At 40.1% G+C, this 24,365-nt stretch overlaps 1 protein-coding gene across 4 annotated transcripts in view; it reads left to right on the forward strand.

The window, feature by feature from the left end:
- The window catches only part of tbc1d22a (TBC1 domain family, member 22a), a 168,527-nt gene that overhangs the window by 79,298 nt on the left and 64,864 nt on the right, over positions 1–24,365 (forward strand). For all 4 annotated transcript variants that reach the window (XM_026923074.3, XM_026923078.3, XM_026923077.3 and 1 more), the window contains one exon: positions 6,080–6,186. In XM_026923074.3, coding sequence (XP_026778875.1) covers positions 6,080–6,186 — 107 coding nt within the window. The remainder of the gene's footprint in view (positions 1–6,079; positions 6,187–24,365) is intronic.

Genomic DNA, 24,365 nt, shown 5'->3' on the forward strand with positions numbered 1-24,365 from the left:
CGACTGTAACCATAACAACACTCTTACCAGTCCTAGTTTATATTCTCTAGCTAACTATACTAGGTTGATATCTAGATTAGAATTATTTTTAGTTGTAATAAAGATTAAATAAAGATTGGCTTGACTCTTATGACGAGGACATTGTTTGCCTTTGTTGTAGCTTTGGAGGAAGAAAATCAAGAGAAGTATCTTGTGTGACTTGAGTGTGTGTAGCCACAGTTGAAGTAGGACTGTCACATCATGTACTCGTGAATGTCCCAAAAATATCCAAGCTGTTATTTTCGGTTATGTTGCTACATTGGGATATTGGCAATGGAATATTTTTTAAGTAACGTGTCATAAATTTCCTGATATTCGCTCAGTAACAAGACCAACACTATGATCTCCATTTATTTAAAACAACACTGAGTCTCTTTAAGTAATGAAAATTTAAGTGTAAGGGAATTTAAAGAAATTTGGCAGCTCTAGTCTGCGTAGTGATCTACTGTATCAAGTGGCTCGTTCATCCATGCAGGCTGAGAATACTGAATGTTGATTTGTGACTGTTAGCTCTGAGTGTCTAAGGACATAAAAGGGTTCGTGTGTATAAAACCATACACTGTTTCCAGTTTATTAGGTAGGCCTACCTTGGCTATTTCATCAGGCATATGCAATATAGATGCACTTATACATGATTACAGACTGTAGTCCATCTGTAACCCATTCATCATTGGAAAGGGACCACTATAGGACCACCAGATGTGGCCAGATGTTATTTGGATGGTAAACCATTCTCAGCAAAGCAGTGACACTGATATAGTGGTGTGTATAGGTGTGTATAGCTACAATTAGTTATCATATATCTAGAAAGTTTTGTAGGATAACCTGATAAAATGGCTAATGGGTATAGCTCAAATGAAGGTGCACCTGATGAACGGATAACCGTGTGTGTGTGTGTGTGTGTGTGTGTGTGTGTGTGTGTGTGTGTGTGTGTGTGGGGCAGGTCAGTTTATTTTGAGAGTGTGAAGTCAGTCCGACTTCAATTAAACACATTAAAGTGGATTTGGTGAGCCAGTGTGTGAGAGGTCGCTCTGCTCTCTGTTGTCTTGCTGCCCTTTCTGCTCTTTATATGCACTGACTGTGTCACCTTGCCTCCATACCGCTGGTGTGTCTCCATGGGCAACCGCCCGCTCCCGTCACAGCACATTCAGCCAGATGGCATTGTGGTCGCCACACAGAGACTGGACATTAGACACCAAAAGAGCGTGGGTGTGTGTGCTCGCTGCTCTCCTTCCCACCTGTCTGTTTTGTCATCTGGTATGTGAGCTACTTGCCACTGATGATTTCTGCACTCTGATTTGAAGACTGATTAGCCCTGTCCAGTCAGAGTACATCTGCCACTTCTCTGTAATAAGTATGGTAATGTACATTCAAGCTCCATATGAGCTGCTTGGCCGTAAGGTATACTTACTGAAGCAGCAGGAGCAGTTTATTGTCCTGTATGTGTTGCATTTCCCCCGCTTACCACAGGGGGTGCTGTGGATTCATGTTGAATATAACAGCTCAGGGTTTCTATACATGTCCTTGTTTTTGTGATGAGTAAGGAAGCTGATGAGGGACAGCTGCACTGTTAAAGCATTGGTTTCCCAAAAGCTTCCAGCAAACCTGACGCCGTGCTCTGAAATGAACTTCCTCCACTCACCACGGCGGCTGTTAAAGTTTTACCTGGCACTTCTGAAATCCATTTTATTTATAATATATCATTTGAAATGCTGAATGGTTAAACTTCTGGTTTGGCGATGTATCAGTTTTGCCTTTGTGACACTATACCCTTCTGTCTATGACTCTAATGTGCATAATAGTATCTATAACATTTTCTCTTTTCCAGATGTTTAATTCCTGGAAATTGCTGAGAAATACTGTAGCTTGCATTAAAATATATATAACATATGTTTCTGTTGTCTTTATTTTCTCCTGGTAGTTTCCCAATGTTTAGTGTCGAAACAGTAAGGAGTCCTGTCTCAATGCATTTCTTTCGAACACCTTTTCGGACTGATTCAAATGACACAGCACATCATTTCAGGATGCGCTTCCTATTTCCAAACTGATAGCTTTATTAAGATTTTTGTTACGAAATATATATCAAAATAATCGAGAAAAACCTGCCTGATATAATAATTGGCTCTGCTCTCTGGGTGAGATGGATGGTTATTCCATCTGCCCAATCAGAGACATTGCTGAGCTTGTGCATACAGAATAGTGCAGTAGACTCTCCTCAACTGTGTCCAACTGCCTATTGACTTTGTATTAGCAGCGCGATTCCCTGATCGTGGTGCCATTTGTGTCCTCCTGGTAATACATTTCCAAATGTATTTAATGTAAAGTAAAAGACCTTTTGAACACTGGTGTGCTTTACATTAGTAAAACCTATCCACAGCACTTCATAAACAGGATTTTTGCCTGTTCCAGCACACAATACCAGTTTATTTTGAAATATAATCATTTAAAATACTTCAAAACTCTTTTTTTTTTTTTTTTTGGATTTATTTGTGAATTTATTTAATATCATGCTTTAATAATCCGTTATGTAGGTTATAATAAAATTTGCTAAACCTTGTTAATTATTAAATATTTGGAATATTCGTCAAGTCACAAGAAGTTTTATCAACTGAATTTCTTGAAGACCACTGGAAGAAAAAAATTCTTCTGTCACTCTTTTTTTTTTTTTTTTTTTCTTAATTTTCAGAGATATTGTTGCATTGACTGATGAGGTCACTTTAAAAGTACAACCCTGTTACCCAAAGTATAGATTTAAAGTAAATTATTCATTTAAATAATTCATTTTAAGTAAATCTACAAGTCTGTAATGTCCGAATGCCATTGACCCAGATGCTAGTTAACCATGTTTGATGTATTTGCTAATTCTTTACTAAATACTCATCTGAATTACGCATTTAAGAGAAAAATGCAGGCAAAAAAACTTTGGAAAAAAAAAAAAGATATTGTTGCCTTTAGTGGGTTAGCGCATTTTGGAATGGTTAAATGCATGTTGTTGTTTTTTTTGAGATTCAGTGTTGAAAAATGTTTAAAAATAATGTTTAATAACGTTCGAGTTACGAGGGCTCAGTGGCAGTCCATTCATGGATTCTATCAGCAGTATTTTGAAAAGATCGAAGTGTCTAAGATTATTCCTGTTGGCCTTCACCCTTTACTGATTGGGAGCGCTCGTGAGATAGTGGAGATTATTGGATAAAAACTGGCTACAAGTGCATAGGGTCAAAAAAAATTACATCAGAATCAAGGAAAACAGCATTCTTGACCTGTAAACATGAGTGCAGATCCAAGAGTAGTATTAAAGTCCTTGCAATCTTTGAACGTCTTCTGGAGCATGACCTTCTCTCTGGGGAATGGAGGAGCTTTGACCCCACAACAATGGCAGAGGTTGGCAGTCCTCCATTACTCTGAGAAAAGGTCATCCTCTGAAGAATCATAGAAGTCAGTGAAGAGCGTCATTCAGCGTTCTGTGTGTGAACTGCTGCGAGTGTGGCTTGCTGTCCGCTTTCTGTCCACTCCAGGGCTTGGAATGTGAGCGGTACAAATGTTTCCAGCCTTCCAGCGCTGCCAGATCCTCAAGGTTCTGCCTCCGTTGCCAAGGAGACAGAGCCAGGCTGGCAGCCCGTGTGTGTGTGTGTGTGTGTGTGTGTGTGTGTGTAGTTCTGTGTAAGAGAAGTTCTTAGATCTCCTCCTCTGTGCCTCTGCTTTACCTGAGTAATCTGTCAGACCTGCACTTTTGTGTTGTCTCCAGCAGATTGGAAGTGAGCAGGGACCACCACAGCTCTGCTAATTGCGCAAATAGGCCTCTGCTGTTCTTAATGCCTCCGACAGCCAAGGGTGTGTGTGTGTGTGTGTGTGTGTGTGTGTGTGTGTGTGTGTGTGTGTGTGTGTGTGTGTTTCTCTTTCTGACCCATGCACGATTTGGCTTTATGCTAAACCCAATTAAACAGCATGTCAGGAAATCATTAGTGCTTGAGGCTGAGTTGTATTGATGTGTGCAAAGCCTCTAAAGCAATGCCAGCGTTGTGTTTAGTTTTTGGAGACTAATGTGAACCCACAGTAGATATTAGTGGTGCCGAATTCCTTTCTGACCAAATACAAGCATCTCAATGTACCTGAAGGTTCCTCAGCCAAAAATGCTCAAGTATGGGAAGCAGCTCAGCCAAAATCATCATGCTAATTCTTATGTACAATGCGTAGCTCAGGAATATGTGCAATAATCCCTCATATGTGCAATTAATCACCATAAGTGTGATATTTCATAAGTGCAGTATTTGTCTTGTATCTATCCTGTATGTGCAGTATTCGTTTGTGTCGTACTTTTGCAATGTTGTTTTGTACTGTACTTTTGTAGTACCTGTATTTGTTAACTATTTATTGTTGTTAGTATTGTTGTGATTTTTGTGAATTTTCTTTCTTTCTTTCTTTTCTTTTTTTTTTAAATGGTAATGGGTTGGGAATAACCAGTGCAGCTTTGAATTTGACAGTGTATCTCCGTTACCTTACATGTAATATGTTTGTGTCACATGCGTTGAGGAGAGGCAGGAATCAAGTGCATGAAATCAGCATGTGGTTTAGGCGGTTTATTTGTGGGTTGCGGCATGACTCAGAACACAGCCAGGCTTCATAAACTGGGGATAATCCATATTCAAAAACACAGATCACCTGGACACAATCGAGAGACACACCAAACACACGTCATTGTAAACAAAGGAGCACATGGAGAGAAATAAAACCAAGACATGAGAACAGCGCTTTAATATTTATCTAAAGCTACGAGGCTAATGTTGACTAATGTTACATTTTTTTGTGAACAGATTTATAAACAGGTTTTTATTTTTTTGTTTATTTATTTATTTATTTTTTTAAATGGGGTGAAATATACTTGGGCGCTCATCAATATACCTGGGTGCAGCACCAGAGCATTATCTATTAGCGTGAGTACTAGAGTTGTAACACCAATGTTTGTACCAGTGATTTGTTTGTAATGTCCTTTTCTTCTTAAATAAGGTATTGTTATAGATGCTACTTAAGGGTGTAACTGAAACCATAAATAAATATGTTTATCAAGTCTGTTTTACTGCAGCTTTATTAGCAAAATATGATTAAGATGATTGACAGCTGATAGAATTGCGCTATTATTATCGCACTATTATTATGGCTATCAAATTGGATTATATACAGAAAGCATGTTGTTAGTGCTACAGTGAGAAGTACAGTACGCCTTGTAGCTTTTAGAACAGCAAATAAAATAATAAAATAAAAAAAAATAATTATCTTAATAAAAAGGTAGGTTCAGAACACCCCCATAAACACATATATAGTGTGTGTGTATGTATATGTATGTATATATGTATATATAATGTTTATTTATATTTTATTTATTTATATAATATATTTTATTTAATGTATATTTCTCACTTATAAGCCTGCTGTGTGATAAAATAATGACTACACTTGAAGTAATATTGGTCTTTATTAATATTTATTAATATTAATCATCCAGTTTAGAAACAAACCATGTTTATTGCACTTTATCATTCTATTATTTTAAATCAACAGAAAACATGAGTTTCTTTTTAATTGTGCATCAGCGAGCTGTATTCCTTCACTTGTATAAACTTTAAGACCCATAATGACTGCTCCCTACTCACAGTGTATCTTTTAAATGCTAAATAGAAACATAAATAAATGGAAGGATAGACAGGCAGTGAGATTTAAACTGAATGCAGATTTCATGATGTGAGTGATATTTAACATTATTTAATTAGCTGAATAGAGCTGAACTGGCCAAATATCTGTCATTTCGGTTTATTTCCTCGCCGGAGCCAATAAAATTGCACGTCCCTGTCATAACTCATATAGTGTATTATGTAAATGTTAAGTGTTATGATATCTTTTGCCATGTTATCCACTCTAATCTCATCTGCTCTCTTTGTCTCTTGTTGCTCTTCTCATTTTTTCTCATTCTGTCTCTCTCTCTCTCTGTTCTTCCCTCTTCCTCCTTTGTCTTTGCTCTTTGTCTTTTTTTTTTTTTCATTTGCAGAGGAAGAGGTGGAAAATTTCGATGTTTCCAGCTTGCAGGAAGAGGTGCTGCGGAACATTGAGGCTGACAGCTTCTGGTGCATGAGCAAGCTGCTGGATGGCATTCAGGTAAATTGATTCCCCGTTCACCAGATCCCAGGCTTGCTTAAACTCACAGTGTGTGTGTGTGTGTGTGTGTGTGTGTGTGTGAATGCTTGGGCAGAGGGTTGTACTGCTGGGAGAGAAAACAGCGTGTGTGTTTTGTATGGAAGTGTGTGTTTCTGTGTGTGTGTGTGTGTGTGTGTGTGTGTCTCACCTGCATACAGTAGCATCACAGCACGAATCCCAGGCGTGAAGGTGTTCAGTCTCATTCTCTCCCTCCTTCTCGGGTCTCTCTCCAGGAATGAAACCGATGATGAATATTCTCCCTCTGCACCATGGGCAGAAGCAACCTGCTTACCCAAAAGGCCCGGCAGTGCACGAATCACCATGGGAACATAGTCCTCCCTTCCCCGCTTTGTCATTCTCTCTCTGTGTTTGTAATTGATTTAAAGCTGGGAAACATCAATGCTGCTTAGGTTGGCGTGATGCAGCGTGTTAAGCCCTGCGCACACTCCAGTATGTGGCTAGTTGCTGCAGGCAAGACGCTGGCCCATCCTCATATTTTCCGCACTGTTACCCAGAAGTCAGTGGGAAAGTCCCATGCGGCTCACTTTGAGTGTTTTTGTATGGTTGTTTTTCCCCGTTGATGAAAGACTGTGTAATTACGCCTGCGCGTTTGAAGTGCTGGGAGAGAGAAATGGACTCTTTCTCTCCAACACACTGCTCTGGCTCACTCTTTTTTCTTTTTGCCACACACACACATATACATGCACACACATGCACATACAGAGGGTGCTGATGATAGTCCCCTCCACAGTTGGAGGTCATTTATATTCGGTGAATCACCTCTCTTTGCTGGCAGTAGATTAAAATGCATTTGGTGCCCCAGAAGCTTTTGTGCTGTTTTGTCACTAATTACTGCAGTAATTTGTGTATACAAAGCGGATTCTCATAGGCACTAATGACTTCATTGTTTTCCTCACACCTTCACATACGCACCGCTAATGGCATGCAGCATTTGCTCACAAGATCTTACTGTCACCTTTTCCCTGGTTGTCTCGCTCTCTCTCTGTGTGTGTGTGTGTGTGTGTGTGTGTGTGTATGGGTGTGCACGTGTGAGAGATTCAACACATGCAGTCACTAGTGTTTTTCTTGTGAATTCATAGGTTCAGCAGGAGAGCCACATTCATTATAAGCAGTCATATTTTGATTCTTTGTTTGACACTGAGGTGCAGTTTGCACTGCTTTCATATCAATTTGATACCGTTTACAAGAAGTGTGAAAGAACTGCAAGTATTCTTGTTCCTTGTTAAATTATTTATTTGTCAAATATTAAGTAACATTCAAATATTCAATATATGTAAATATCCAAGGTGTAATGATGCACAAAATGTGATTTGATATGGTGATGTTTCAATACGATATATTATTTAATATGATGACAGTTTAGTTTTTTTGCGTGATCCATTCAGATTCTTCGCAGCCTGAAACCAAACAAAATCTATGCGTTAGAATGAAAACAGGAGAAAGAAACCAGAAAAATGTCAGCTTACCGAAAACAGCACGCAAAAAAAACCCAGCAACTTCCCATAGCAGCCGGGCAAAGCCTGCGAATCAGCGGAGAGACTTTGCTGTGTGTGTTGTTTCGTGTTTTTGTCTAGTTTCACAGACCAACACAAAATGGTGATTGTGATGTTTGTGCAGGAGTACAATGCACGTATTTGGCTGTTTCAGCACATTGTATGTGGTCATCAGCATCAACATAACTTACCGAGAAGCCAAAGTGCCCTTCAGGAATCGTCCAGCTCCGCTAGTATGCTAGTATGTTAGCCACTCGCCTAAAAGCATGCTTAGGAGAAGCTTTCATTATTATACAGTCTGTTGACTGAATTGTTTGAGACCCAGACATATTGATTCGAGAGCTTTGTCTCAAACACAACAACACAATATGCCATATTGTTATATGTAGCTACTTAAGCTACATATTATTATTATTATTATTATTATTATTATTATTATTAGGGGGCCAAGCACCGAAGGTGTGGTTCTTCTGGCTTGGTGTCTATGGCAGCCCGTAGAACTGTCTGGTAAAATCACACTGATTGGGGAGGGTCTATGGAACATTCTGACCAAATTTGGGCCAAGTGTTGCCAACGCTGTAGCACCACCATCGGGTTCAGTTTAAGCCTAATTTCGAAGTATGTTTATGGTCATAACTTTTGAACCATGTGTCCAAAATTTAAAAGCATCCCTGGATTTCATGAGTCTAGATGAGTTCAACACACCCTATGACATCAATTTCAATCTAATCAGATTTTCTGCCATCTTGGGTTTTGTCAAAAACTGTTTTTTCACTACTCCTCCTACAAATTTTGTCCACTCATCACCAAATTTGGCACACATAACCTTCAGAGTAAGCCTCACGAAAGATATAAAAGATTTTTGAATATTCCAAACGGTTTGTCCGTAATGGGCCAGCGAATCTGACAGCAAAGCCTCCAAACAGGAAGTGAAGATGTATCTCAGCAACGACCTTGCTCACTGACACAAAACTTGGTAGACTTCTTCAGGACCATGACCTGAGGCAATGCAACAAATTTGATGCCAGCGCCACCTACTGGTAACAATAACATGCTTAAAATGCTTACATCTAAATGCCTTTTTTGCTACTTGTTCTCAACATTTTGTCCAATCTTCATCAAATTTGGCTCACATCATCTTGAGGCCTGTCTAAACAAAAATGATCAAAGGAACTCTGATATTCAAAACCATTCTCCTGTAACGGACTGGCAAATGCGTGAAAATACAAATCATTCTGGAATCCTTTTGCCTATAGTTATGGCTCTGCTTGCCGGTGATTATTTATGCAGCACTTATGCATTACATAGCGCGTATGTGAATGTGCGGCTCACCAAGTTTGGGTGCTTGGCCTCCGAAAATGCTGCTTGCAGCTTTAATTATTATTATTATTATTATTATTATTATTCTCTGTGTTTTTCTTTTCACTTTCTTCATTTTTGTTCTTTAGCTTTTCACATTACAATTTAGATATTAGGGGGAAAAAAGCCTTGTCCTCCTTTCTTGCCCCAGTTCATTTGTTCATTGTGGTCTTCATCATAGTGTTAGCTTGTGTGGATGTGAGTGAGTGTGTTATTAATCGGACTTGCCAGGTATTGATGGGCTGATCTGATCAGGAACAGGTGCTCTCACCTCTTAGGCTTTGTTTACACCTGGTATTAACTCCTGTCTCGAGTGATCGAGTGATCACAAGTGGTCAGCTGAAACAGATTCACACCTGACCTTTTCACGTGTCTCGAATGCATCTTTCCTGACCACTTGTAATCACATGTTGTGGTTGGAGACGTTTGGCAAATCTGCTAAAAACAACACATCACTTCCAAAAGGAGACCCAGCATTACTAGCCTGAGACTGAAGCTCAAAGGAATGAGTATATTAAGCTGGCAGACGGCATTTCCTGATTAAACCAGAGAAAGGTGCTCAGATTGGTCAATGAAGGCTTTTCATGTGCTATCAATGGCAGATTGTATGGCATTTTGTGCAGCTTTTGTTGGGCTAAACACATTTCACGTACTTCATCTATCACACAAATAGAAAGCTCTTATCTGAAGAGAAGGGAAAATGAACTAAAACATGCATTGCAGACACAATTTTAGTTACTGTCTAGTGGGAAATGTGCTTACAGCTCATACATACAGCTGTCTCAGACATACAGCTCTCGCACACATACATCTGTCGCACCCATACATCTCTCACACACAGCTCTTTCACATATACAGCTCTCACACACACATCTCTCACACACATACAGCTCTCGCACATACACATCTCTCACACACATACAGCTCTCGCACACATACATCTGTCGCACCCATACATCTCTCACACACAGCTCTTTCACATATACAGCTCTCACACACACATCTCTCACACACATACAGCTCTCGCACATACACATCTCTCACACACATACAGCTCTCGCACCCATACATCCTGCACGCACATAGCTCTTACATGTACACACACTTTTCTCACACATCCAGCTCTCACACACACACTTTTCACACATGCAGCTCTTGCACACACAGCTCTCACACACATACAACACACATATAACTCTTACACACATACAGCTCTAATGAACTTGACCACAGTGCACAAGACTATAATGTTTCCATGGCAGGAAGCGTTTAACATTCTTGAAGTAGAAACCTGTTTTATTTGTTTTGTACCGGTGTCTCACATTATTGCAGAGACACGTCTCATTAAACTGTAGAGAAAATTTCACATTTCATATAGTCTGTAGCCAGAGCCTTTTCAAAACTGGTCCAAAAAATATACTAATAATAACTGGTGATGTATTTGCATGCTTTCTCCATTTAGTGCACTCAATGTCTTAAATATATATCTTACTTTCTCTTAGCAATAATCCAACACTTTCTATAAGAGTGTCTTCTGATGGATGAATATACACTGAAATCTGTCCCTTCCAAATCCTATAGTTCCTCCATGGCACACTGAACTGACATTACCTTATTGACTTTTCTTCTGTAATGGCTTCAACCTGCTTAAAGAGACATGCATGACTCAGTGATTCTGATCACATGGTATGAAGCAACCAGCCATTTTATTTTTGTTCATTTGCATGCTGTAACATACAAATAAGACAAAGCTAAAAAACAAACAAAAAAAAATGACTCAAGCATTTTTGTAGACCTATCAAATGGCAAAGCCTATCTGCAGTCTCCCCGTTCTCTGCAGTTAGTTCCTACCTGCGTTTTGTTTCTTTCCCTACAGACCTCACTTCTAATGGTGCTTGTCACAGATTACAGTAAAATGAAGAGCAATTTGTAAACATTGTTTCAGCTCTATTTGCAGCACAGTTAAAGCACAGCACTAGAAAGGAATCTGCTTAATTTTAGCAAAATATACAGGGGTTCTTTGTAGGTATGAAGAAAAGGAATTCAAAAGCACTAAAAGTGAAAAAGTGTTTTGGGTAAAGCATGTTCTGTTGTAGAAAGAATATAATCTTAAGACACTAATTTTCTAAATCTGTAGTCTTTATACATTACATGTTTGTTTTTTTGCCGTTAAATACAGTTAAAGACCTGTAGAAATAAGCAAAAAGACCAAACTTAGAACTTTTTGGAACTATTTGCGAAATGTTTTGAAAAGTTTTTTTTTGCTTTTTTTTTTTTTTTTTTTTTAAATCAGAACACACCAGAAAGAGACAAACTGGGGATGACATTGGTGAATTTTTGCCTTCTAATATAAATCCTCCTGTCCTTGTTAAAAACATGTTCTTACATAAGCATTGCATTACTACCTAAATGAAGTTTTCAGTCAGGAAGTAATGAGAAACAGTAGACACTCATCCGCTCCAGTTCTTCAGACAGGACAGGGAGAGCCAAGCCACTGGGGGATGTTAACTGATAGATTTGATACCGCTTCTTTGTTGGGCAAGTTAGCTAAATTACATAAGGAAAATAATCAACAGTGGGATGGTCTGATGTGGCCAGACACATAGTAGAGTTACTGCTACAACCATGAAGTAAGTTTTAGTTACATCTAATGTTGCGGAATTAAATTACAGGTTACTTCCCATCATCGCTTACGTTATAGCAGCTATAAATAGTCATTCCCTCACTTTCTCTTGAATAATTGTAGCTTGTTCTGTTGCTAAGAAACTGCAAAGCACAAACTGTTTTGTCAAGAAGACTTTCCCATGGTGGAAAATGTAAAGAAATGTAAAGTGAATTATTTGTTACTATACAAACATATGTTGGAACAAGTACATCAATATAAACCTGATGGCACTACTGTCAGAGCCATGCTGTTTTAGAGAATTAATCAACATCATCTGATCAGTCAGAATCAAGTATTGAGCAGTGTTGTGGTATAATGTTGAATAATTTGCTGTTGAATTTAAGTGTCTGTGTGTCTTTGTGTGTGTGTGTGTGTGTGTGTGTGTGTGTGCGTACATATATATATATATATATATATATATATATATATATATATATACACACACACATAGTGTGACATATTTCATATTAGTATGTCATATAAACCCATATTTATCAACACAGGTAAAGCAGTCACTTAAAGCCATGTTGGTTGCATTTAACATGCTTTTCAGACATTAATTCTCTTCGGCTCTTGCTCAGGTAATTAGATACAGTTTTGCTTCTCTGATTCTGTGGGTTGTGATCTCGCTGTAGCGTGCTGCTGAGTGCGTGGGTGTGACAGTCAGACGGAGGGAGTTTTGTTTGTTGTTGGGCTGTCACCTCTACCGTTTAATATTGAATGATATTAAATACATAGTGTGGCAGGTGGAGCTTAGCCATGCTCAGGGGAGAACAGTGCTTGTAATTATAGCAGCTTAACCTTCTGCCTGCCCCTGCTCCAGGTTAACTCTTAGACTCTCACTGCCATGCTAAACACACAACAACGATTTCATTCCTCCACCTGAACATTAGCTGAGTGGATTCGGAGGTCACCAGCTGATGCGCATCCTGGCACAGTGTCAGCAGCAACAACACCTGATGTCACTCATCCAAAACATACAGCATGCTCGTCTAAAAGGGTTACCATATCCCTTTCCCACTGACAAGATACTGGTGGTTCAGGGAATATTTTTTGAAGTGTACCAGTCCCTTTTCCAGCAAAACACCTCAACATGATGCTGCCACCCCCATGTTTCACAGTTGGGATTGTGTTGTTCGGATTAAAAGCCTCACCCTTTTTCCTCCATACATAATTAGATTATGTTAGGTTCAGCTTTATATAATGCTGATCATCATGGCCAAACAGTTCAATTTTTGACAGAACACTCCCCCAAAAGGCTGATGGTCACCTATAAGCTTCTGTCTGTCTTTTTTTTTATGCTAGTCTTAAAATAGGGGCTTCTTCCTTTCACCACAGCCTTTCAGGCCATGGCCATGACTTGTAGGATTTTATTAATGGTGGATGTTTATTAATGAGGGGGAAGTCCTGGCCTAATGGTTAGAGTCTCGGACTTGTAACCCGAAGGTGAACCTGAAGGTTGTGGGTTCGAGTCTCAGGTCCAGCAGGGATTGTAGGTGGGGGGAGTGAATGACCAGCGCTCTCTTCCACCCTCAATGCCACGACTGAGGTGAGACCCTTGAGCAAGGCACCGGACCCCCAACTGCTCCCCGGGCGCCGCAGCAAAAAAAGGCTGCCCACTGCTCCGGGTGTGTGTGTGTGTGTGTTCACTACTGTGTGTGTGTGCACTTGGATGGGTTAAATGCAGAGCACAAATTCTGAATATGGGTCACCATACTTGGCTACATGTCACTTCACTTCACATTGATTCATGATGCCTCCAACTCCTTCACCAGTTCCTTCTTTGTTGTTGTCTCGGGGTTCAGTTGAAACTATCGAACCATAGTTTGTTCATCTCTAAACTTTATTTGTGCCCCTTTCCTGAAAGAAGCAATGTTGGTGTGCTCCCAAGAGTTTTATATTTGTATACAGATGCTTGTGGTACCTTCAGTTGCTTGGAAATTGCTCCTAAGGAGGAACTAGACTTGTGGAGGTCCACATTATTTTTTTTTTTCTGAGGTCTTGGCCAAGTTACTTGGATATTCTCGTGGTATCAAGGGCAAAAAGGCACTGGCTCTAAAGGTAGGCCATTTTCCAGTGACAGATGCATTACTAATTAACTCCTAATTATGACATTTGGCCGGTCAGAACCTGTCATTACATCAATTTCTGGAATCTCTCATACTGTTTACAGAGACAGTCAACTTAGTGTATGTAAAATCTGACACACTGGAATTCAGACATAGTGAATTAAAGCTGAAATAAATCTGCCTCTGATAGATTTTTTAATTGCCATTGATGTGATCAAAGTAGACAGCCTGATTGACTTGTCAAAAGAAATGTATGGTAACATGAAATGGGGTTGTAAAAAAAATAGAGTTGTAAAAAACTGAGACTGCATGTCTTTATCATAGGTGTATGTAAACCAGTGGTCTCAACTGTTTATCCAAAGTTGGATCATACTCACAATATGCTAATAATGAACATCCTTTTGTACCATCACTTTGTACCTTTTATACAGTGTAATGATTTTAATCACACTATTAGATGTCTCCCAGAAGAGGATGGATTCTCTTTTGAATCTGGATCCTCTCAATGGTTCTTCCTCATGTTGTCTCAGGGAGTTTTTTCTTTGCCACTATCAATATCCGGATTTCTGTAACGCTGCTTTGTGACAATATGAATTGCGAAAAGCGTGATATAAATAAATTTGAATTGAATCCTTCAGAATCTATATACAACATCAAGTTGCCAACATAAACAATGAATCTGACCACATAATCGGTATAAATGTTATATAAATAACTACACATTTATGTCTTAAATTGGAGGTCATAAAAATGATTTGAGTTCGTCAAGTTGTTGCCATGGCAATGATATTACATCATCCATAAACCTGACAGTCACTGGTTCTTGACTTCAGACTAGCAACCAGTATTTTGGTGCTGGAACTGAACTGATTTTGCCAGCCCACCACCAGCCTTTTTTATTGTAGAAAAGCTTGAAAGGTGTAGATTAGGCACTGACTCAGAGAAAAGCACTGGAACCTTGACAGTGAAAAAGTACCTCTCTTTCGAGCATTGGAGTGGTATTTGGTTGTAACTGACAAAGATTTTACAAGTGCTACTTCCTATACAACCATTATCTCAGAGCAGCTGAAAGAAGCAATGGATCAGGCCTCCAAGATCAAATTCTTACAGTCAGATTGAAACCTTCTGCAATATGTGAGGCATCAGTTTGTTTTCTGCTTTGGGGTTGAATTACGTTAATTACCGCATATGAATGTTGTTCAACCAATTGTTCAACCTTTACATTTAGGCGGAGATTTCTAAAATTGTTCATACTTCTGATGTACAATAAAATGAACTCATTAATTCAATTGCATTTGTTCATACTTAAGAGATTTCTTAAGTTGCTCATACATGGAGCTGCAAATGAGAAAAATAAGCTGTTTGCGAGCAAATTATTATAGCAGACCCTCTAAGCAGCCGCATAGATAAATAATAGGCTCAGCAGGGGGGAGCAAGGCAAATCATATGCTGTCAGTTTACCAAGAATTAAATTATTTGCTACTTTAAAGCTGATAGCATGGTTGTTTCTTACAATTTATTTGGCTGGAAGAAAAAAAAAATGCATAGTGCTTATTTTGACTTCAAATTGCCCTGTTCTGATTTATGTCAAGTTTCTTTATTATTTTTCTCTGGAGCTGCATAAATATACCCGACAATCATTACTGTGCCATGGCTGCACGTAGCTGCTTTATAGATGGACTACAGCATTCCTGCAGATAGTCACAGCTGGAATAGGCATTGACATTGTTGAAGGCTCAAAATCGGAAATACTTTTGTTAAGCCAACTCTAACTTTGTTGAAGCAAGTCATCTCCAGTCCGCTGTAAGGAATTAACAAAAGCATGCTTGCCTGTTTGTGAGAATTGATAGTAGACTTTTTTTTTTTTTCCATTTGGTCACAGTACTACATACACATGTAGGCACAGATGTGTGCAGCATACACCGGAAACTCCAGGATGGAAGGACGGCTAATCCTGAAGGCTGTTAATAGATCGTGTTAATAGACACTTGGTTGGAAGTGTTAATAGGTAGACAATTGGGTGGATGGGTTAATAGGGTTACTTTTATGCTATGCAAAGAAAAAAGACCATTATATGGATTAGGTAGATAGTTGGATTGAGGAATAGATATACACTTGAATGGATGAATAGATGAATACATGGGTGGCAGAATAGACAGACACTTGGGTGAATGGATGGATAAGACACCTGGGTGAAGAGATAGATAGACAGTTGTTTGGGTGGATGGACACGGGTGGATGGATAGATATACACTTGGGTGGATGGTTAGATAAAACACTTGGGTAGATGGGTAGATATACACTTGTGTGGACGGGTAGATATACAATTGGTTGGATGGATAGATGCATGCTTGGGTGGATGGGTAGATACTCACTTGGGTGGATGGATAGATATACACTTGGGTGGATGGATAGATATAGACTTGGGTGGATGGATAGATATACACTTGTGTAGATGGATAGATATACAGTTGTGTAGATGGATAGATATAGACTTGGGTGGATGGATAGATATACACTTGTGTAGACGGATAGATATAGACTTGGGTGGATGGGTAAATGGATAGATAGATAGATATTTGTGCAGTAGGTTGGTGGCTCAGTAAGGATATAAAGCTAGTCATGATGGAGGAGTATGTTTAGACCACTTCAGAGATTCCTCTCGCTCTTGCTTCATCATTAGCTCTCCTCTCCTGTTCCCTGCACAAACCCTCTGTTCGTTTTTCTCTCTTGTATCCCAAAGTCTTCCAGCTGTTGCTCCTGCTTTGTTATATAAGCATATGAACCTAGACAACAAGAGAGAAAGAACCTCCCTGACATGAATGAAATAATAAAGAAAGATAACAAAACCATCTGCAGTGCCTAGATGACATTTTTTATTTATTACTATATTTATTGCTAAAGTGCTGTTTTTCTTTTAGATTTGAGAACGTTCTAATAGCAGTCTCGCTCTCCCACACATTCATTACTTAGATGATTGTATATTAGGTTCATGGCATCACGGGACAGTTCATGCTCTGGTTGAGAATTTCACTCAGTATGCATTGTGTCTGTTCTAAATCAGTGCAATTCCATATCACGTTCAAGAGGAATAATGACAAATACATAGAGGAACTGCAGGATGAGAGTAGATGAATTGAGTAGAAGAATAGAACTCTTAAAAGCCTGCTATAGATAATAATGTAGCACTAGAGACTTGTTAGTAAATGAATCTAATGGTGACATTTGTAATTTGTTTTTGTCAAATATCTGCGTAGCAGCATAGTAAACACGGGCTTTATTCTTGCACATGGTGGCTGTTAGTCCTTTTAGATGTGTTTTCACTACAATTATCCTTCTTTTCAGCTTGAAACAAGATGATAAGCTTTCACTTAAACTAATGGTAGCTAACTCAATGGTCTTATGGCACAAAAGAAGATTTGCCCACACAAAGCAATGGTACGAATGAATGGTTGGCATTAGAGACTAATATCTTAAAGCAAATAGTAGTGCAATTGATCTGTATTTGCTTATTTGTTTGTACAGTGGTTAACAGTACTAATTAACCAACCGCCTATTAACTGATAGCTGTTTAATATGGAAATGAGGCAGATTTGCTTGTAGACTGCTGGTTAAATATGAGAGAAATCTAACCTTTAATTGAAGAAAATTTAAAAAAAAATCTATCAAAAATATATATTTTGACAAAACCACGTGTCACAATCACCTCTAGCATAGATAAACACTTGCGTGCATGGATAAATAGACACGTGGGTGGATGGATAGATATGCACTTTTCTGGGTGGATAGATAGACACTTGGGTGAATGTATAGATAGACATGGTTGGATGAATAAATAGACACAGGTGGATGGATAGAAGGACACTTGGGTAGATATGTAGATAAATATTTTATATGGTTGGTTGGTGGCTCAGTAAGGATATAAAGCTAGTCCATAATGGAGAAGTGTGTACTCCACTTCTGAGATTCCTCTCCCTCTTGCTTCATCATTAGCTCTCCTCTCCTGCAACCCTGCACAAACACTCTGTTCATTTTTCTCTTTTGTATCTCAAATACTTCCAGCTGTTGCGCTTGCTTTGTTATATAAATATGTGCACCTAGACAACAGGAGATGAAGATACTGACTGACATGAATGAAATAATGAAGAAACATGACAGAGCCGACTGTAGCACTCAGATGGAATTCTTATCCATTTATTTATTCCTAAAGTACTGTTTTTCTCGTAGATTTGAGAATTCTCTATTAATAACCTCGTTTTCCTACATTACATACATGATTGTATATTTGGGGCATGGCATCATGGGACAGTTCATACTCTGTTTGAGAATTTTACTCACTATGCATTGTGTATGTTCTAAATCCAAATGAGATTATCCACTGAAGCAAAGCTGAGTTTTGGGCATTATCTTTCTTTTTTTTTTTTTTCCCTGAGAGTATAGATCTTTAGAGTACGCATCTGGGACCATCCACAATAGCTGAAAGTCAGTCACACAGTGCAGGAAGCTTGACGCAGAAGTAGAGCATCAGGATGAATCAGACAGGTCCGGTGGGTGAGAGGAGCCTCTGCGGTAGAAGTGTGTCAGGATGAGGCAGTGGCATCACATCAGGCAGCTCAGAGTGCACATACAGAGAGAAAGAACAGATTATTACTGCAGGTATGCTCTTATTCTATCCAGTGATTTAAAAAGGCATACACTGTAAGAGAGTGCAAGTGGCAGGCCTAGCTCTGAGAGCATAATAGTATTAGATATGATCTATATTTGCAGATTTGTTTGTACAGAGGATACAGTGCTAATTAACTGATAGCCTCAGGCAAGCTGTTTAGATATGAAAATGGGACGGAGTTGGTCCGTAGGCTGCTGGTTAAAGAGGCCTCACAGCTTGGGGTGCAGTGGGTCCATTCTGTTTGCTGCTGCATGTTTTATCAGTGAGAAGTAGGCTTAGCTCCAGTCTATAAATTGTCCTGGTTTGTGTCTGTAAGGTTAATGCTCCTCCATTACACCCCCCCAAATATGTCCTGTATCAGTCGCTGGATCAGAGTGGGGTCTAGGGGCACGAGTCGGAGGATCACAAACTAATTAAGGTCATGGAGCAGCACAGCCCCTGTAAAATTGTTTATAAACCATTAGGGGGGAAACGTGGCTCTCCCTAGTGTCCGCTGAGCAATTAGAGCCAAGGTCAGAGCAGCAATGATGTGCGTTCTCCCCATGCAGAGCAGAAGTGCTGCTGTGGACAGAAAATGGCATTTACACTGGGCCAAACGCTCACTTTTATTAATTTCCTAAATAAATAGGTGCCTCTCGGGGCCCTTTGTCTGTGAAATGCACCTTCAGTGATATTAATGAGCCTCTTGCTTATTTAGCCTATTTCCCTCTTTCTCTCTCTTTCTCAGTCTCATTCTCTGCATGCTAACTAAGAGGGAAAAGAAATGAAACCATTTACCTCATGGCGCTGGGGGGTTTGTTTCAAAGGCAGAAGTGGAACCTATAAAAGTGGCATAAACATAAATGAAAGGGAAAAAAGCATGCGTATCATTCATTCAGTGAAATTGCCATCTCCAAGCAAATATTGTTCTCTATTGCATTCCCATTAGTAGCCCACACTGTTCCAGACTGTGTGTTGGGAATAAAGGCTGGAGGTGTAGCAGGCTATGATGTGGTTTGAGAGTGCAATATCATGGTCCTGTGGTTCTGTTGGGAAACTCTGTTCCATGTTTCTTATCTCGTCTTTTTTCAACTCAGTGTTTAGTGACTACGCTAATTTCCTGACTCCTTTGGAAAGCTCTTTAAAAGGTTCGGACAAATTAATCGCTGACGGAGCTCGTAATTCCACTGATAACCCGTTAAATATTTGCATGTGTTTATTGGAAACATTGACCTAAATGGAGCCTCAGGCTCTAACGATTTGATTTGGCCAATTGGTCTTCTGCTCTGTTGGAACAGTGTATTGACAGAGTCTGGGACTGAAGCACACATTGACACCCACTCAGCCAGTCTATTCTTCCATCTGTTACATAGTTAGCATTGATTGGCGTTTGGTCCCTGACACTCGGGCACTGTCCTTGAGGACAGAAACAGCAGGCAAGCGAAGAAAAGTGTTAGGAAGTGTCAAAGTGGATGGTGTGTGATGTTTTGGCACTGCCCTTGTAGGTCTCTTTGGGAATACTGATGAGGCTCTGCACTGTGTTGCATCATTGTAGCTGGGCGTATAAAGGCACACGGGGCCAAAGCGGCATGGCCCAACTCAAGAGCAGACCTTCCTTTAGCTTCCATTTCTCTCACTTTCTCTTTCTCTCTGTGTTTTTCAGCATTGTCTAGTTATGTATCTTTGCTCCAATCCTAATGTGGCTGTGTGTTCTGAGCTGCTGCTGGAGCAAGGAGGTGCTATTGTCTCTGCATTTCAGCTGCACACTCTGAGCTGATATTCGGCTGTCTTTGTGTGTTTGTGTGTGTTCTGGCAGGAACGGTGGTGCTATCTCACCCCAGTGCCCTCTTGCCAATTATATTCAATCAGAGGCTCTTGAGAGAGCAGGGGCTGCAGCAGGAAAGGCCTGGCTGCAGCTTTCTGCTCTCGCTCTTTTATTGACAACTGTATACCTCTGTCTCATCTCACTGAGCTCTTCCATTTCTCATCGGCCATATTCCCCCAGCGACATAAAGCCCTGTGAATTAACACCGACTTTACCGCTGCACACAAACTTCTCTCAGCCAAATGCATTTCACAAATAAAGACACGAACATCCGTGTTAGACTCACAAAGCCCATTAAGATATCTGAAAGCTTTCTTGATCGCTAAACCTCATAATGAATAGAAGATAGACAAGCATATGAGAGAGAAGTGGCGTCATGTTGGACGGTGACTTTGAGATGTTCTAGAGATAAGCTCATGATCCTGTTTGTTCACACAGCGAATAGCTGGATTATTTTCTGATAAGAGGCTTGACTGCGAGAATGGGCTAGATGGATGAAGGGAGGGAGAGAAGAACGGCCGGACTGATGGAAAGCTATCAATAGCTAGAGTGTGTGTATAAAAGCCTGCTCTCCCAGCCGAGTCACACTGAGAGCAGTCCGCTTTGTGCACACTGCTTATCAGGGTTGTCATCACAGCTCCAAATCCTGTCAGCAGCCTTGTTTTTTTTTTGTTTGTTTGTATGTGTGATGCTGCTCCCTCACCTCCCTTCCCTTATCGGAATAGGGCTTTCATCCCGTCATTGTACTATTTTATTCACAGGAAAACTCAGAGGCCTCAACTATTGATCACATATTTCCATGTTTTTTTGTAATTGGTCAGCTTCATACTCAGGAGAGAAAATGGCTTTTTGGCAGAAAATGCCAAAGTGGAATCACTGAGCACATATGAACCACCAGCGGTGAAGGATACAAGATTTTCCTTGGTGTAACCGCAACAGAATGGAGTTTGCTGTAGTCTTCTAGCTGCTAGACAAAAGAGGTGCAGGCAAATCTTGGTTCTGAGCCAGGCATTAGTAAGAAATAGAAGCAGCCATGGAAGCAGCTAACAGGCTGAATAAAATGATATTCAACCAAAATTTATCAAGGAGTGCTATGAAGGACTCAGTATACTATGTGCGCAGATAACGTTTGGCTGGCTTCAGTGAAACTTTTGATGTAACTGTAGAGAAATGGATGTCATTGAGGCAATGATTGCCATGTTGTGCACATGGCAGCTGGGTGAACTCCACGGAAAAACACGCAATGCAACCAAGCCTGTGATTGGGTGTTACAAATGAGGCATGCCCAAGCTGATTCATTCCAAGATGCTTGACTTTGAGGAGCGGCATCTTCTTCCTGTATTTATGGATATTGTGCAGTACTGGAGCTCTCGTATGTGTTAGCCAGTAAGTAACAGAGTGTACGAGCTTGTAAGCTTGTGAAGGTGGTTTTGTCCTTCGAGCAACGCTTGCAGACTTTTTCTCTGCGTTAAGTATGCTGAGGACTTAAGAGGTCAGAGGGACAGATTGTCTCGTGTGAACGAATCTTTGCCTGGGCAATGTTAATATCTGCCAGTTTTGTTAGCTGCTAAGCTGCAGATGGTTATTTTGTCTCGTCATACTGTACAACTATATTGTTCATCTCCAAGGACACTGGAGGACTATCTTCGATCCTGTCCTGTCTGTCTTGTCTGTCTATTTATCTGCTTGCCATGCTCCCTTAGGTCAGAGGTTCGTATGCCCGAATTTGGTGGAAGCAGCACCACAGGTAAAAATGGTCCCATTGCTACGAAAACTTCAAGTTGTTTATGGCTCTTTGGCTAAGATTTGCTACAGCTAAAGTACTTTATTACATTACTGCAGAGGAGCTTTAATAATGCAAATGTAATTACCAAAGCCTCTGGGCAGGCTTAATGCATACTTAAGACTAACCTCCCTTCTCACTGCTTAACAGGTAAGTGACCTGCTACTACATGGCACGCAGCAGGGGAGTAAAGAAGGCTCTAGTTAGCAACATTGCATCTTAAATCTAACTGACAGTATGTCTCGGTGAGTCATGTGATCAAGGTCATGTGAAACCTCACTGACGCCTGTTTGGAATTGGTTTCAGTATGCCTTGGGTGGACTATATTCACCATGCATCTCATTGTGAGTGTCCTGTTTTGATCCTTGATGACAATTTGAACTGATCAACAGGCCAAGAACATGATGACCAAATCTGTCCAGGGCATGTGAATGGTGTGGAAAGAATTTTACTGGAGAACAATAATTTGGTGGCTCTGGAGCAACAGCGCCACATTAGATGATTGCACTCAAAAACCAACATGCTACCAAACAAGCAGAAGTGAAGTGAAGTGTAGCCAAGTATGGTGACCCTGAGATTCCACATTTACAACATACAATTTTCATCCTGATGTTGCTGTCACATACATAAATCATTGTAAAAGAATTTGTAACTTTGTAAAATAATTATTTGGTTGGGAGTTGAGAGTCAGTGGGCTTAGAACACATAATATGGTGTGCTACCTGGCTGCCAATTTAGTGCCATTGCAAAATTCTGTCAGAAATTTTTAATTACTATCTCATAGTGTAACCGCTACTACAATGCTCGGGTTAAATGTACCAATATACGGACAGCGTAGCATGACTGGAAACTCAGGAGACAGTTACAAATACAGTAGTGGAAGTGGCGAAACCAAATGAAACATGCTAATGGACTAAAAATATCTTTAGTACCTTAAGCTTACTGTGAAGAATGTTTCTGTTTATATGATCCCATTTCCTGCATGAGCCCAGATTGCGCTGACTGATGATGTAAACAGAACGTAGTAAATTTCTTCAATCAGAGGTTTGTTGTTAAAGGATCTTCATTGTATATGGAGTCTTTAGAATTCAGCCAAAGTTTTACTGGGATCCCTGAGATCGCACAGTGTGATAAGTTATATGCTTAGAAGACCACTGAAATCGTACTGTCTATTCAGCTGTGGCCAGGATCGCAGTGATGCAAGCTCTTTTAGCTCATGTATACAGAGCAGAGCAGAAGAGTTGATGCTCCTTGAAGTGCATTCAGGAGCAGCAGTTACAAAAGATGCAGGGTTACAAACGTCTCTGAGGCACATGTTCGTCCTTGCCCTTCCAGACTAAAATCTGTAATACAATATAGATGATTCAGGTAGAGGGCTGGAATTCACAACCACTAAAAAAGTAGAAAACTGTGTTTAAAGAAAGAAAAAAAAAAAAAAAAAATCTGATGTTCTGGCTTAACTGCTACCACCAAAATAAAAATATTTCTCGCCCGCCTGCGTGCCTATTGTGGCTTTTTTTTTTTTTTTTTTTTAAATAAATGAATAAATAAATAAGAGCCACACATAATATTGCACTTGTATGTTGTAATGCACCAGACTGGTTCCTCTCCATTAAAATTCACCTGGATTTTGAAACATCAAACACATTCATCCTACCAGCATGCTCCCACTGCTTTAACAGAGAGAGAGGCTCCTGCAGAGATAGATTATCCAGGCTTTGGGCGTTAATGTTCACTGAGCCGCGAGTGATCTCAAGGGTCATCGCTCCAGCTGAAGAGTAGGTTCAGGCCTGCAAAAGTAGGCCAGGCACGAACTGTTCCATCTGTTTTTCCGTATTTAGGGTTGCTCCACCAGTCCTATTTTGAGGTCACGGAGAAGAGGAAAAGAGAGTTGAAGAGAAGAAGAAAAAAAAAGACAGACCTGGAATCACTTTAAGTGTTGGGATGCAGTTTCTTGTGTATTCATCCAAGGCACGTCTGGAGTGCAGTGGCTGCACAGCCTGAAGGACAGCCGCAATTGTTTATCGGTTAATGACTTCTCTCCCCTTGTGGGACGTTTGCCGCCTTAGCTGTTCCCAGGCCACATTAAAGCTTCCTCACTCTCTGAAGCCTCATCAAAGATAGACACACACACACACACACACACACACACACACACACACTCTTAACGCTTAGACACACTCAATATCTGTCTGCCCTTGTGAGTCAGAGCAGCAAGGGCTGCTTCTTTGTCAAGCCAGAACGCTAACACCTGTTGGAATTGCTTGTTGGGTGTGGATT

This window comes from Pangasianodon hypophthalmus, chromosome 18 (assembly GCF_027358585.1).
Source record: "Pangasianodon hypophthalmus isolate fPanHyp1 chromosome 18, fPanHyp1.pri, whole genome shotgun sequence".
Taxonomy (NCBI): domain Eukaryota; kingdom Metazoa; phylum Chordata; class Actinopteri; order Siluriformes; family Pangasiidae; genus Pangasianodon; species Pangasianodon hypophthalmus.